Source organism: Epinephelus lanceolatus, chromosome 11 (assembly GCF_041903045.1).
Source record: "Epinephelus lanceolatus isolate andai-2023 chromosome 11, ASM4190304v1, whole genome shotgun sequence".
NCBI classification, from domain to species: Eukaryota; Metazoa; Chordata; class Actinopteri; order Perciformes; family Serranidae; genus Epinephelus; species Epinephelus lanceolatus.
In genome coordinates, this window is record NC_135744.1 from 26,287,378 (window position 1) to 26,303,339 (window position 15,962).

Below are 15,962 nucleotides of genomic sequence, written 5' to 3' on the forward strand. Positions count from 1 at the left end.
CTGACACAAGTGTGCACACAAATATTACACAACACAGTTTCAAATCCCCCCAACCCCTTCACCCCTTTGACTAAATCATCATTATGTTCTATAAAGCGGTGCTTTCATTATCTAAAGCATTAATGGGAAAAGTATACTGAATAAAACTGAAGAAAGATCCTTTAGCCAACATGCACCTGATTCCAGGGACTGCTAAAATCCTATATTTGCACCAGAACCTTGAAATCATCAGATTCCAGGACTAATATTGGTCCAGCATCTAATCAATCCATAAAAAAACTGACATATTGCTGAAGTCAAATATACATGCCCTTATTAGTATTGCGAACAACACTGCTGAAATAGCTTTGCAGTGGCAAAGAAACATGAAGCAAATGTATGCAAATATATAGATGCAAATAAAATACTGAAAGAAAAATAGAAAAATATTATGTAAATCAGAATTAGGTCCGATGTCAACGGGAAGAATGACCTGTATTTTGAAAACCATACAAAGGAAGTATCTACACAAAACATGCACCATGCTTTGAGCTTCATCAAGCTACTTAAAACCAGGCAAAAAGCAGCAATGACTTCCTGTTTGTAGATGCTGCCTTCAAAGTGAAAGCGACTGAGGAGCTTCTGCTCCAAGAGATTTTTCCCATCATAGTTGTCAGATCAAATGAATCCCTTGCAAAAATGCATATAAATATATATTTCTTAAAAACAGACACTTGTGAGTTGATGGGAATGGATTGCTTAAATTGAAAAGCATTTTCTGTAATACATGCCATATGTAGTGTATAGAGTTTAGAGCAGGGGTGTCAAACATATGGCCCCAAAGGGTCCAATCCGGCCCACTGGATGACTCCGCACAGATAATAGCAATGCACTGTTAAAGGCTACATGGTGTCAAGTTTCAGGAGCCAGTTTAACAGTTTTTCACCCTGACACAAATACAGTTCTCTGAAAAACAATGAATACTTATTGTGGTCATATTTAACTTGATACTGAATATTGTGTAAATTATTGTAATTCAGAAGCGGGTGCTGTTGTTATTATTTATGGGTTATTATGAAATGGTTTTATTTTTATTGAGATCAAGCTGGGCTGTATGTGGCCCATGAACTAAAATGAGTTTAATATCCCTGGGAGAGAGTTAAGTATAGCCTCATGTAATGTATATGCTTTTATTATGAAATACAACCGACGGAAGTACTCTGTATTTCCGCCAGCTTGACAAACTGTTATGTGCTGCTACTGAATTGATAACCTGCAATGACGGTAATTTGTGTCAAAGGTAAGATGCGCCAATCAAACCAGTTACGTTATATTATCAAAAGACAGCAGACACTTGCGTTTCACTTAAATCTGGTCAGTTTGTGTTCGGGCTCCGTGATGCGCTACTGTTAGCTTAATGTTTAACTTTTACAGCACTTTCACAGTAAATCCACACACCGTTACATCCGCATTCGTCAGCTAGCTAACAGCTAATAACGTTGCGTTAACTCTGAGCTCATCTGGGCACAGCTGCAGCCAGCTCTCGGAACAGATTAGAGACATCACTGTTAAAAAACATGGACAGTGATCGGGAGAAGAAGCAGCTGTCTGGGATGTAAAAGAGGTAGTGTCCTACATATAGTATTTACATAAAGATATCATGGTGTTGCTCTGAACTAGCTAGTGCTAGCTTCTCACTGTCAATACCCCAAATTACCATGAGCACACAGTGACGGAGGCGTGAGGGGGGAAAGCTAAAAAAAATGTCAAAGCTTTAGTCTTAAACGCGTTTTCCTGCTGGAGACAACAACCTAGACATGACAGTTAACATTAAATTAATACTAGCTACTGTGTATTGTGTTCATGGTCACTGTTCTGTGTTGTATAACCTGGGGAGTGTTGCTTTGCTATATCGATATATTGTATTAAGTTGTATCTGATTGTTTAATGTATTTTGTTTAGTGTTGAAAAGCAGGGCCAATCATTCAGATTTTGTTTTGTCCTTGTACAATGAATATCCTAGTTTTGTGCTGCTGATCAGACAAAACAAGTAATTTGAGATCATAATGTGCTGCACACTTCTCTGGCATTTTTGGATCTATGATTAATTGATCAGTCTGTAGTGTAATCGATTTAGAAAGTCATGGATTTGGTTAGATTAGTACAATTAACAAGTTTTGAAATGGTTTATATTTCTGTATTGTCATATGTTCAGTGTTTTGGGACATTATCATTTATTATTTTTTGTGACTGTGGTTATTGGTAGAGTTGGGGCACATGGGTAAGGGCGGTGACACTCAATCTATATGAACATCTCATGTTCACCTGTGTGGTTTTTGGTTTTGGTTGGAGAGAGAGGGTGAGTGGGTTGCCATAGTTTTGGACAAAAATGTAGTGTCTGCAGGAAACAAGCTAAAAGTTGCTGAAAGACTGAAGCTGGGCCTGGTTAACTTGTGTGACATGCTAACAAAAGATTTGCTGTGATCCAAAATATGTTATAATAAGTTGTTTCCTTTTCATTAATAAATGTATTTAATGTATTTTGGATCTCAGCAAATCTTTTGTTGGTGTGTCCCACACGTTAACCAGGCCCAGCCTCAGCCTCTCAGTGACTTTTAGTTTGTTTCCTGCAGTCCCTACACAGTCAACAAAATAGATTAATCAATAATAGAAAATATTTAACAGATTAGTAGTGAGGAGACAGGTGACGCGCTGCAATGTGATACCAAACCTTGTCAAGGGGAACAGAGAAAGACAGGCATTTAGTTACTGGGTGTGAAATTACCATTCAGGAAGCTCTTTCAGTGGTGTGTAACAGAATAAACGGCTCTGAACACAAAAGAAAAATGAGAACTGGTATCTTGGTTTGTTTTCTAAGATAACATCTCACCATGTGTTTTTGTTCTATGAAAAGTAAAGATATCTTTTTTTTTAAAACTAGAACCTGTACTGTCAGGGTGTAGTTTTGCACGAGAAGATGTGCTATTATTATGCAAATATGCTCAGTCATAGCAGTAACACCTTTTCTCTCTCAAAATCAATATACAGTTGTCGGAGAAGTCAAGGTTTTTGCCTCACCCCCTGAAGCTGGATTTTGAGGGTTCAGCGATGGATTTTCACCAATAAGTTTTCCTTACTTCACAGAGCTTATACACTTGATTCACTGTTTTGTTCAGCAGCATGTTTCGCCGCCATGGGATGACTGGTCAGTGAAACTGTGACTCACAGTATTTCTGCTGAAATGTCCTGCACAGACGAAATACCTTAAACTAGAACTAACAGCATCTACGGTTGCCATTTTACTATTTGACATCAGCGCAGTCACACAGCCATGGGGTTCTGTTCGCCTGTGTGCAAGATTTTGCGGAGGGGAAAGTATTTTGTACTGCTCCTTCTCTCGCTCTCAGTGCTTGCATGGATCGCGACTTTTTCAGGCGAAACAGTGAAATCTGGACAGGTTTCCTCTGCCACGCCACAGACTCTTGCCAAAGGAGACACCCTAAGGGATAAAGTCAACACTTGGACAGCGGCACCCGATCACGTAAACACTCCAGCACCAAAAGAAGAATGTCCTGAGGAGTCACCATTGCTACGTAAGTATACATAAAAGTGCAGCTTAAAAAGATGACTGTGTATGTTATTTTTTATTTAGTTGTGTTTAAAATTTTTGCTTAAAAGAAAAATGATCTTCTCAGAAATAATTTAAATCTATCTGTGTGTGGTGCCATCTTGCTAAACAGGAAGTATTTGTTTGTAATCTGTTTCATGTTTCTGTAAATTCTCCACCTTTACGCTGACTACATGTCAGTGTAGATGAAAGAGCGGTAGAGTAGATAACTTAACTGTTATCTAGTCAACCAGACAAGGGCTTGTACCACTCATTAATCTGTGAAGCCACCTTGAACATTGGGATACAGCAGAGTGGTTACATTGTGCTGTGCATGATTATAAATTATTTTGACTTGTAAGTACATGTTTTTTGCCTCTGCACTGGCAATAGCTGTGGCTGGAGGTATTATGTTTTAAGGTTGTCTGTCCATCCGTTCATCTGTCCATAAATACGTATGTCCATTTGTCCTATGAATGCGATATCGCAAGACCACCTAGAGGGAATTTCTTCAAATTTGGCACAAGGACTAAAGGATGAAGATGTTAGTTGTCACCGGTCAAAGTTCAAGGTCACTGTGACATGGTATTTCAAAAAGCCCTTAAGGGAGTATCTTCAAATGTGGCACAAACACCTACTTAAAATCCAGTTTTAATATTTTAGAATATGGTGGCCAGAGGTCACTGTGACCTTGCGTCCGTCTCATTTCATGAACGTGATATCTCAAGATGGCCTTGAGGCACAAATGTCCACTTGGACTCAAGAATGAACTGATCAGAATTTGGTTGTCGAAGGTCACTGTCAACTTCACTGTGAAATCTGCAAAATACTTTTCTAGCCATTATTCAACGTCAGATCTTGAACTGGTGACACTAATTTTGGGTGTTCACCTTGAACCCGAGATCCTCTGTGCTGCCGGGGGAAAGGTGTGTGTGTGAAGCATCCATGTTTTCACAGACATGAATGCAAATGGAAGTGCATCGTCACTGATCTATGTATGAGGCATACAACTGCAAGGCAGTAATTCTAGTTTTTAATTGTCTTACATGAACCATTATAATGATAGAAATCAATTGTGAATTGCATTTATAGGTGCTACATATTGTCTATCCTGCATAGATTTAAAAAGGGAGCAAAACAAACAGTCTGAAAATGTGATATGTACTGCCTTGTGAATCACGTTTAACAGAACAATCTCTAAGACTCATATCTGGTTGAATTTGCTAACTTCCATAGAGGGAGCTGTGAAGCTGTCATTTGAATCCTCTCTGAAACTGAAGGATGTGGAGAGTGAGAACAAAGGAGTGACTGAGGGTGAATACGAGCCCTCGGACTGTACAGCGAGGCAGAGCGTAGCCATCCTCATCCCTCATCGCAGCAGAGAGAGACACCTCCTCTACCTCTTACACCACCTGCACCCCTTTCTGCAGAGGCAGCAGCTACACTACGCCATTTATGTCATCCAGCAGGTACTGCTCCACATCACACACCATTTGATATCACACGGTTCTCATATAAAATCAATTCAGTTCATACTGAGAGCACTGATCTATGATATTTGGAAACTGCACTAAGTTGTAAGAATTCTTTTTCTGTTTATTAGTATTAGTAAATTCTTTCGTTGAAATGATCTTTTTTTGTTTTGCTAGTAATCCTCACAATTTCTTTACCAAAAGTAAAAATTGGTATCATTGCATACAAGCTTATTCTTTGAAAACTGTGATTGTCAGTTTCGATCATGTCCTGTCAATCAAAAATAAAAAGTATAGAATCTGAGTATGACCAAATGTGATGCAACTGCACTTAAGTGTCTCACTCGAAGTGGGGTTGCATGAGTTTCTTATCCATGGTCACTTTATTACATGCACGCCCCTGTTTTGGGGGGGCAGCAGTTAAACGTATTTTAGTCACCTAAATAAAGGCCCATTAAAAAAAAACAAACACTATACACACTATATTTAGAATATTTTCACCACTTTACCTTACCGAAGACAGCCCCCTCCGAAGGGGAAGCCATTAATGGCTTGAGCTCCCTATCTGTGCTCACGTCAAAGTCCCCAGACTCCATTGAGAAAAAATGTGATTTTAGTTTGCTGAACTCTGGTTGGGCCAGTGGACAATGCCATTGTCCATCGCTGACGACAGTCATCAACTACTGAGCCCCGAATCCAAACTAACCCCTTAAAACATCAAAGTCTCACAATAACACAAACAAAATAACTGATTGAGGCAGAGGTAAAGCAGCGGCTTCTGTGCTCAGAGATGTTAAATCCCTGTTTTTCTCAGTGGAGTCTGGCTTTGAAGAGAGCGACTTCAGTTCCCTGTCGGAAAAGGCTGTCTGATGGCACGGTAAATATTTCTAAATATAGTGTACGCTTAAACTGATACTGCCTTTTTTAGATCGCTAAAACCCATGTTGCTGCTGCCACCCCCACAGTAGTACATTACTTAGCTTCTGTGTCAGTGCTTCTGTCTGCTTCTGCAAACTGGGGGTTGTCGACTGACATCTACTGTTAATACAGTGACTATGGATAAGTACGTCATACAACCCCACTTCAAAAGATCCCAACTATCCCTTTAAGTGAAGAAATGAAAAAAACTATTATGTTAATAAACTTTTTTGACAAATGACAAAATGTCGAGCAGGTAAAACATGAAACTTCCAGGAAAAAAAAATCAACCAACTGTGGTTGCACAATCTTTTTCTTTAAATACTTTATAAATGTGTTTCAGTCAGCAGTTTTTGTATCAAAGCATCGCTACTGGAGACATAAAATTTGTAACACTTGTAGACTTCAAAGACTTAATGAATGCAACAACTTAAGTTCAGTGATGCAAAAAAAAAAGAAACAGCTGCTGAAAACAAAGAAACAACTGAGGCCAAACATTTTCACATGCCAAAGGCAAATCATCTGCAACCACATAAGTACTCAGTACTCCAAGAAGAAAGGATTATTATCAGTTACTAGATGGCAGAATGTGTTTAAATAAAAACATGCAAATCAACAGTGTGTCAGCACTAGTTGAATTATTAGCTTATGATTTGAATGCACACCGTGTGTGTTCCTCTTTGCCTCAATTTTATGAAATACTTTATAATATTCTGCTACTGAGGCAGCGTCTGACTTTCATGGTGATTGCTTGTAAAAATCAACCAGAATAAAGCACATTAAACTCCTACATCATTCACATGCTAAGCAGTCTGTGTGCGATGACACCACCAGTTATTCAATAACTGGCCCACACAAGTATTTAATAATTTCTCTGACCTATGGCTGTGCTGTAGATGACCTTTACACTCCTACCTACTGAAATCAGTTTTCAATGGAGAAAGGATACAACAGAAAAAAACCCTACACCTACACTGATCTTTGAACTATACATAGTCCATAAAAGACAATAGCAGATTGTGATTTTTATCGTGTTTTCTGTGTTATCAAAGGCTGGTGATGCAACTTTCAACCGTGCCAAGTTACTCAATGTCGGGTATTTGGAGGCACTGAAGGACTACAGTTGGGAGTGCTTCATCTTCCATGATGTGGACCTTGTTCCTGAAAATGATCATAATTTATATGTCTGTGACAAGCAGCCCAAACACTTGGTGGTTGGCCGGAACGCCACAGGATACAAGTAAGTATACGACCAAATTTACTGTGAATCATCAGTCAGCAGTTAAATTTTATATTACCCCTGTGAATAGACAACACAGTATTAACAGTCTCCTCGAGCCCAATATTATCTTGAAAGCCCTGATAACATCTCTAAACACAGAACTGTAATTTTTCTTCACATTCTTCCACGCTCAGGCTGCGTTACAAAGGCTACTTCGGAGGAGTCACAGCTATGACCAAAGACCAGTTTTTTCAAGTGAATGGATTCTCAAACACATACTGGGGTTGGGGTGGAGAAGATGACGACCTTCGCATCAGGTGAAACACAAACAAGAAAATTGTAGTAAAGTGTTTCTTTTTTATGTATATGTTCTTTCACTGGTTTACTGATACATATGGATCTGCTGTCTGCAGGGTGGAGCTGCAGAAAATGAAGATTGTGCGTCCGCCCGCTGATGTGGCTCGCTACACCATGGTGTTTCACAAACGGGACAGTGGCAATGAAATAAACAAAGACAGGTCAGTAAGTGTAAGATGAGGATAATGTGTTAAGCTTATTTCAGCACACTATTAATCAATAAAATGTATGATTTGTGCTGCTAGTTTAATCTCTTCATTGATGATTTTTTTTGCTTCCCAGGATGAAGTTGTTGGGACGAACACCACAGGTGTGGAGAAAGGATGGACTGAACAGCTGCTCATATAAGACTTTGTCGATAGAGAGGTTCCCTCTTTACGTGAATGTTACTGTGGACATTGGTAAGCCACAGAGTTGAGATTTCAAACAGGAACCCCCCCTCCGCTGTGACCAAAAATTATTTTATATTTTCTACAGTATGTTACGGCCACTGAGTGCAGGAAGGTGACTACATGTGTACGAGACTCCATATTAAGCACACAAAATGCACATTGTTTGAATTAGTTTACATTATGAAATTAAGTGCACATTTCTGCATATCATGCTGCTTTTAATTCACCATATTGTTACCAGTCTGCAAAACAAAATCAATGAGTGTTTTTTTTTTTCTTTTAAGTAATAATTGGCTTTGGTCAAACAAAGAAATTGCTGCAATACAGCTGCCAGACTTAGATTAACTTATTCATATGCCTCATTATTTGCCTGCATAATATAATACAGCATAAAACATGCTGATATTGGACAATGTGTATTTTGTGTGCTTTATTCTACAGCTGCATCGACTTTTTCTAAACATCTACAGACACAAGCATTGTCACTTGTTTTGCCTAACTCGATCTTGTCTTAGGAGTGTCTGTGAGGCACAGATTGATCTCCCTTTTTTTGTTCCTGTAATATTTCTAACTAGCATGTGGTGACCTCACACATTTCCCAGAAGTCTAATCAGATAAACTGAGAAAATATCTTTGTAGGTGTGCAGAGCCCTTAAGATTAAGTTAATGTTTAGAGACATCACCCCCCCCCCCTTAAGAGTCATCATTGCTTAACAGTGTTGAAGCACAGTTGATGTAATCAGGCTTTTTAGGTACGGATCACAAAAATAATCTTTAATATCTAAATATAAATACATTAAATCATTTAAATGAATTACAAACAAAATGATTACTAAGTAGCAACATGGTTTCTAGGTTAAATGCATCTTTAACTGCGGAGTCTAACCATTGGTTAGTCAGTGTTCTGGCAAAAACAATAATTAGAGGACCACAAAACAAAGTAATGGCCGTTTCTATGTTGTGTTTTTTTTTTTTTTTAAAGATTATTTTTTTGGGCTTTTTGCCTTTAAAGGACAGGACAGATTGAAATGGGGTGAGAGAGAGTGGGGGTTGACATGCAGCAAAGGGTTGCAAGCCGGAGTCGAGCCTGCGACCGTTGCAGCGAGGCATAGCCTCTGTACATGGGGCGCCGGCACTATCCACTACGCCACCGACGCCCCGTTTCTATGGTTTGTTGACTGATACAATAATAGCTGTCTCAGGCCTTGGATGGCACGGTGATGCAGTGGCTAGCACTTTCACCTTACAACAAGCTGGTTTGGGGTTCGAACCTGTGCCCATCTGTGTGGAGTCTGCATATTCCCCCATGTTAGCGAGGGTTGTCTCAGAGAAAACCTTCAAAGGTCAGGTTACAGTAATTATTGACTGTGTGTGTGTGTGTGTGTGTGTGTGTGTGTGTGTGTCAGCCCTGTGATAGTGTTGTAACCTGTCCAGAGTCTGCCCCACCTTTACCCAGTGACAGCTGGGATGAGCTCCCCACACCACCCTAAGTAGGACAACAGGTTACAGATAATGTATGGATTGATCTGAGGTCTTTCTCATCTTAAACCTTGCTAGTAACATACTCCTCTTTTCATAAAGTGAGGAAATAAACCAACAAATATAATTACTTAGGGTATAAAGGGACAATAACAAGAACCCTGGGTACAGAAGAAGAAAAGGCTCAAGGACATCTGAAAAGCAATAATAATATATAGAGGGCTGGTCATATCAATTGATATTCAATAGAAATATGTTATTGTGAAAACTGATCATGTATATTGATAGTGGTCAACTGTTAGAACATTTCTGCTCTTGGGATTTGGTGGCACTTTAAAGATCGGACTGCTCTAGAATAAACCTATACTATTAGTTAAACACTAAAAAGAGGCTCAGGCTGCCTTATGCCAACTGACTTTATTCCCAGAACTTAATAACCTTGACCAATTTTTTTATTTTTTTTTTATCTTGAAAAGTAGTTTCTTTGAGCCAAAATGATAAGATATGATTTCTTATGTTGCATGACTTTTAATATATGGCCTTATATGCTTTTTTTAAGCAGGCATTGATGGGTGGTGGATTCTTATTTATTACATTAACATGTTTAAAATGATAACTGTAGTCTTTTGAGACCAATCAGTTTAACTTTTTTTACTGTTATCCTATGTGAAGAAATTTCCGTCTAGAAAAAGCTGCATACTTATGCTTTTGATCACTGCATGCTGCCTTCAGCAGTGCCTTCACACTGTCGCTGAACTGCATCTGCAGTTTGCTGTTGCCATTATGAAGCTCCCAAATGAGAGTTACATTGTTTTACATTTCAAAAAACCGAAGTACACGTTTTCTAGATTGTTGGCGGTCTGACCACCTGTGTCATGTTCACTTTTTGGTCACATTTCAAACACGAATGAATGTCTTATGGTTGTTTTTCTACTGTGGGTTGAAAACTTTTACATGTGAAAAAATATTATTAAGCTTCGACTCCTCAATAGGATTTTGTAAAATGATAGCAACCAAGAAAATTTTGGTAATATTGTAGCATCGAACATCTCACTGACATATTTTATTTGTACTTTATATGAAATCATTGTATGAAATTCAAAGTGATGCCATATTAACTCTTTGGGAATGTCACCTGGTGGATTTATTTCGAATGTTTGTTTGTTGATTTGGGATGATTTGTCTTTTTGTGTGTGTGTGTGTGATGATGGGAGAAGGAGATCATGCTTTTCACTTCTAATAGAATTATTTTCTCTTTAGAACTCATGTATAATAAATAGTATTTTTTCTTATGAATTGTCTTGTGGTTTTTTTATATGTTCCATAGCAAGAATTAATGTTTTGGCAGTACAATTTTGGTTTATCTGATAAGATATGCACTTAAATATATGTAACAGTGTGTATATTCTTTCCTATCAGTGGTTTCAGGATGAAACAAACCTCCTCTATAAAGCTCCTTTCTGCTCATTTAGCAACCCCCTACCTAATTGACTGTATTACTTGTATTTTATGGACTTAATGTAACTGTATGATGGTAGTATATTGCACAGAAGTAGCACCACCAACAGCTTGCAGTACATGGATCTGACCAGTGGGGGGCCTTAAGAGCACAATATCCACTATTGGAAAAACATGAGTGAGATCTCTTATCCTGTTTAACTGCAGAAAGATTGCCTTTTATTGCCAAGCAGTTAATGCAGCAGTAGCCTTAATTCATCATAGTAACAAAATAACAACCAAATGAATTCTTGTTTGGCTGAAATGAGGGAAAATGTCACACACATCACAAGAAAGGATCATATATGTAAGCTAAAGAAAGCAGATTTAGGGGGGAAGCATACATGAATGACCAATCAGACAAGATTTAACTGTTGTTTTGCCTCAAGAAGACAAATACAAAAGACTGGAAAGGTGGTAAATATTTTTAAAAGATGAAATAATAATAATAATAATAATAATATAAAATATTTCATTCTCTAGGATTTGAATGTAAATGCACCTGTATGATGCTAAGTCATAGTAAATTGTAACAGGTCTCCGTTTAGGCCAGGAGTCAGCAACCTTAACTATCAAAATAGCCATTTTTGACCAGCAATATCTAAAAAAAAAATCTGCCTGGAGCTGCAAAACATATTTCAGCCATATGCAAACACTGTGTATTAAGTGTAAGTTAGCATATCGACATTAACATGCGTCTAAATGAGCATTCAAATACATGTTTTCCCACAAGATGGCTCTTCTGCAGTGAGCTTTTTATGATTATTTGGTACTTCAACATTGCAGCCTTGGTGATGAAAGCAAACAAATCTGTCCACACACTATTAAATTCTGTATTTTCCTCTGAGACTTTTACTTTTATAAATTTGAAATCCATAGCTAGCCTTTCTAGGGAGGCTGAAGACTAACCTCCGCTGTTGAGGCTTGGCAAAATTTAGTGGAAAAAGTGCCAAGCTGTAGATGTATGACACACATTTTGGTTGACGAAATAATAAAACTGCATTTTTTTATATTTTTTATTTATTTATTTTGAATCTTTTTTTTTTATTTATATTTTTATTTTATAAATAAAAATGACAATGTTAAAACAATAAATGAATAACAGTTGTTCATTTTCATGTGATATTTTTTGTTGAAGCCACAGAGAGCCACTGTAGAGGAGCTAAAGAGCTGCAGGTTGCCCCTGGTTTAGGTTTAACACTGCATTACTTGGTCAGTGACAACAGCTCCTCATAGTCCCATTTAAAGCAGAATAGTCCTCCATTGTCTCACATTGTTGGTGAGAGCACAGATACTCAGTGTGAATGTAGACTAAGGCATCCAAAACATGACTTATCTATGCACTACCCCAGTTATACGGCTGAGTGCAAGTGGAACCTATTTCACAATTAAATTTTCAGTTACAAATCAACAGGAACACGTTATGATTCTACCTTCTGTCACAAAGCAGAAGTTACGTTATGCTGCAGAAATACCACAATGTTGCAACACTCTGATGACATGTACTAAAAGTAAGGACATGAAAAACCCCTTATTATTCAGATACAATGAACTGTCTTCTCAGCATAGACCTACTTTTTTTTTTTTAAAACCAGTGCAAAGAAAGAGCGGGATGTCTGAGGCTTTGTATGGACAGAATGATGTCACCTCCTCTTCCTATGGTGCAGAAAGAAAGCTTTGTCTTGTTGAGGCCAGGCTTGGTCTTCAAGATCACATGTGACATTCACAAAACACTTTTAGCACAAAAATATCAACTCTGGGAGTCAGAACACTACGATCTAGTCTATAAACAAGTCCATTCAGATATGTTAAAATGTCAGTTCAGCCTACTATGTGTACTGTACTGTTCCTGCCTGTATATATAGTAAATGCAAGAATTCACCAGTGGTATGTTTGTATCTTATTTGCAAAAGCAAGCAGAGCAATAATTAATGGAAAGTAATTTCTCTGTCCTCTAGATTGAATATAAAGTCCTTGGTTAAGCTCACGGATGTTCTGAAAAGATTTAAGTACTGGATGAAAATTAAACTGTCTTTTAAATTAAAATCGTGCCTGAATGTATAATTATTTTTATTGCAGTGTTTTGGGGCAGCCCAGCAGCTCAGTGGCACCTTTGTACAGCAAAAGTTCTGTGTGGAGTTTGTGCAAGTTTCCTCTGGGTGCTCCACTTTTCTCCCAAAGATCAAAGTCATGCAGATCAAGATAACTGAGCCACTGCGTGATGTAGGCTCCCCAGTTATCTTGACTAGGAATAGGAAGGTAGAGCAGGATGTATGCAGTGTTAAATCTGCGCACAGATTAAGTTTTCTCTAAGAAAGCATGCAAAAAGTACTTGTAGTGAAGGATCCCCACAGAAATATCACCCAACTCTGTAATTTCTCTCAGCTGTACTCAGAGATTTTGATCTTTTACCTCATTGTTTTGGTTTCTGGCCTGTAGCTTAACTTTTTTACTTCACTCATACCGCTCTTATCAGCGTCATTTGCAGCCACAGCTTTGTAATGTTATCACTCAATTAGACGGGCGTTATTTGTGATTATCGGCCTCATATCTACGGATATACTACACCTTTTAGTAGGTTTGGAAGGCCATTATCAGCCCATTAAATGGTCATTATCAGTTGTCATCTGGAGCAGTTTTGTTGGGTTTCAGTTTCAGTCCTGTTAGGTACATACAGTACAGGCCAAAAGTTTGGACACACCTTCTCATTCAATGCGTTTTCTTTATTTTCATGACTATTTACATTGTAGATTCTCACTGAAGGCATCAAAACTATGAATGAACACATGTGGAGTTATGTACTTAACAAAAAAAGGTGAAATAACTGAAAACATGTTTTATATTCTAGTTTCTTCAAAATAGCCACCCTTTGCTCTGATTACTGCTTTGCACACTCTTGGCATTCTCTCCATGAGCTTCAAGAGGTAGTCACCTGAAATGGTTTCCACTTCACAGGTGTGCCTTATCAGGGTTAATTAGTGGAATTTCTTGCTTTATCAATGGAGTTGGGAACATCAGTTGTGTTGTGCAGAAGTCAGGTTAATACACAGCCGACAGCCCTATTGGACAACTGTTAAAATTCATATTATGGCAAGAACCAATCAGCTAACTAAAGAAAAACGAGTGGCCATCATTACTTTAAGAAATGAAGGTCAGTCAGTCCGGAAAATTGCAAAAACTTTAAATGTGTCCCCAAGTGGAGTCGCAAAAACCATCAAGCGCTACAACGAAACTGGCACACATGAGGACCGACCCAGGAAAGGAAGACCAAGAGTCACCTCTGCTTCTGAGGATAAGTTCATCCGAGTCACCAGCCTCAGAAATGGCAAGTTAACAGCAGCTCAGATCAGAGACCAGATGAATGCCACACAGAGTTCTAGCAGCAGACCCATCTCTAGAACAACTGTTAAGAGGAGACTGCGCCAATCAGGCCTTCATGGTCAAATAGCTGCTAGGAAACCACTGCTAAGGAGAGGCAATAAGCAGAAGAGATTTGTTTGGGCCAAGAAACACAAGGAATGGACATTAGACCAGTGGAAATCTGTGCTTTGGTCTGATGAGTCCAAATTTGAGATCTTTGGTTCCAACCGCCGTGTCTTTGTGAGACGCAGAAAAGGTGAACGGATGGATTCCACATGCCTGGTTCCCACTGTGAAGCATGGAGGAGGAGGTGTGATGGTGTGGGGGTGTTTTGCTGGTGACACTGTTGGGGATTTATTCAAAATTGAAGGCACACTGAACCAGCATGGCTACCACAGCATCCTGCAGCGACATGCCATCCCATCCGGTTTGCGTTTAGTTGGACGATCATTTATTTTTCAACAGGACAATGACCCCAAACACACCTCCAGGCTGTGTAAGGGCTATTTGACCAAGAAGGAGAGTGATGGAGTGCTGCGGCAGATGACCTGGCCTCCACAGTCACCGGACCTGAACCCAATCGAGATGGTTTGGGGTGAGCTGGACCGCAGAGTGAAGGCAAAGGGGCCAACAAGTGCTAAACACCTCTGGGAACTCCTTCAAGACTGTTGGAAAACCATTTCAGGTGACTACCTCTTGAAGCTCATGGAGAGAATGCCAAGAGTGTGCAAAGCAGTAATCAGAGCAAAGGGTGGCTATTTTGAAGAAACTAGAATATAAAACATGTTTTCAGTTATTTCACCTTTTTTTGTTAAGTACATAACTCCACATGTGTTCATTCATAGTTTTGATGCCTTCAGTGAGAATCTACAATGTAAATAGTCATGAAAATAAAGAAAACGCATTGAATGAGAAGGTGTGTCCAAACTTTTGGCCTGTACTGTATGTCAGGCACATATACTACGTGGTTAGGTTTAGAAAAAAGATCATGGTCTCCACTTCCTCCCACTGCACAAAAATGATGCCAAAATATCCCAGGTACGGCCAATACCATCTTGCCCTGGTGACGCCATGTAGAGCCAGAATCTGCACAGTCGCAATCTCCGTGGCATTGATTTCCCACCCATATACTTATCTAACCGATTGCGAGCAGTGGCAATGACCAATTTGCACACAGAGCTGTCAATTATGCTGTCAAACCTTGTTTTTATGGCATCAAATAAGTAATTCAAATCAGCTTATCAAACTTAACAGAAATACCAACACTTGACCATACAGCAGCATGATAACACCTACCTAAAATGACAGAAACCATCTTTGGGAAAAAATGTATTTGGCGTGTACTTTGATGTTTTATTTTTACCATTTCCCATCTGCTAACACAGAGGGGGCAGGCTTTATGACCTATACTGCAGCCAGCCACTTTGGGGCAATCAAGATGTTTTAGCTTTACTTTTAGGGGGCTGTCATGTCATCTATCTTTATTACATGATTAAAATAAGTACATTTGTTACGTTATGTAACAACTTGACGAACTTGTGCACACTGGTTAAAATAAGTCAGTAAAGTGCTCCACGGAAAACTTTTTTTTTTGTTTGTTTTTTTGTAGACCAACTCGGAAGTAAACATCACCCTGGTTCCCTCTTCAAAAAGCCTATGGGAGTTTATGATACTTACAA

General features: G+C 38.8%; 1 protein-coding gene across 2 annotated transcripts; it reads left to right on the forward strand.

The window, feature by feature from the left end:
• Nucleotides 1–1,191: 1,191 nt before the first annotated feature.
• b4galt4 (UDP-Gal:betaGlcNAc beta 1,4- galactosyltransferase, polypeptide 4) lies at nt 1,192–10,718 on the forward strand. Of its 2 annotated transcripts, none has more exons than XM_033650005.2 (7): nt 1,192–1,279; nt 3,028–3,572; nt 4,823–5,055; nt 7,029–7,216; nt 7,393–7,515; nt 7,612–7,716; nt 7,838–10,718. In XM_033650005.2, the coding sequence occupies exons 2-7, from the start codon at nt 3,311–3,313 to the stop codon at nt 7,971–7,973; spliced, it is 1,047 nt and encodes a 348-aa protein (XP_033505896.1). In that variant the 5' UTR covers nt 1,192–1,279; nt 3,028–3,310; the 3' UTR covers nt 7,974–10,718. The 2 variants fall into 2 exon arrangements, with proteins under 2 accessions (XP_033505896.1, XP_033505904.1); XM_033650013.2 differs by lacking the exon at nt 1,192–1,279 and adding an exon at nt 1,293–1,603.
• The last annotated feature ends 5,244 nt before the right edge of the window (nt 10,719–15,962 follow it).

What these genes read in the sequence shown, in the direction of transcription:
- b4galt4 (XM_033650005.2), top strand. Translation starts at nt 3,311, where the DNA reads ATGGGGTTCTGTTCGCCTGTGTGCAAGATTTTGCGGAGGGGAAAGTAT. An exon ending in TGAGGAGTCACCATTGCTAC is followed by an intron (nt 3,573 to 4,822) that starts GTAAGTATACAT and finishes TAACTTCCATAG; the next exon opens with AGGGAGCTGTGAAGCTGTCA. An exon ending in CCATTTATGTCATCCAGCAG is followed by an intron (nt 5,056 to 7,028) that starts GTACTGCTCCAC and finishes GTGTTATCAAAG; the next exon opens with GCTGGTGATGCAACTTTCAA.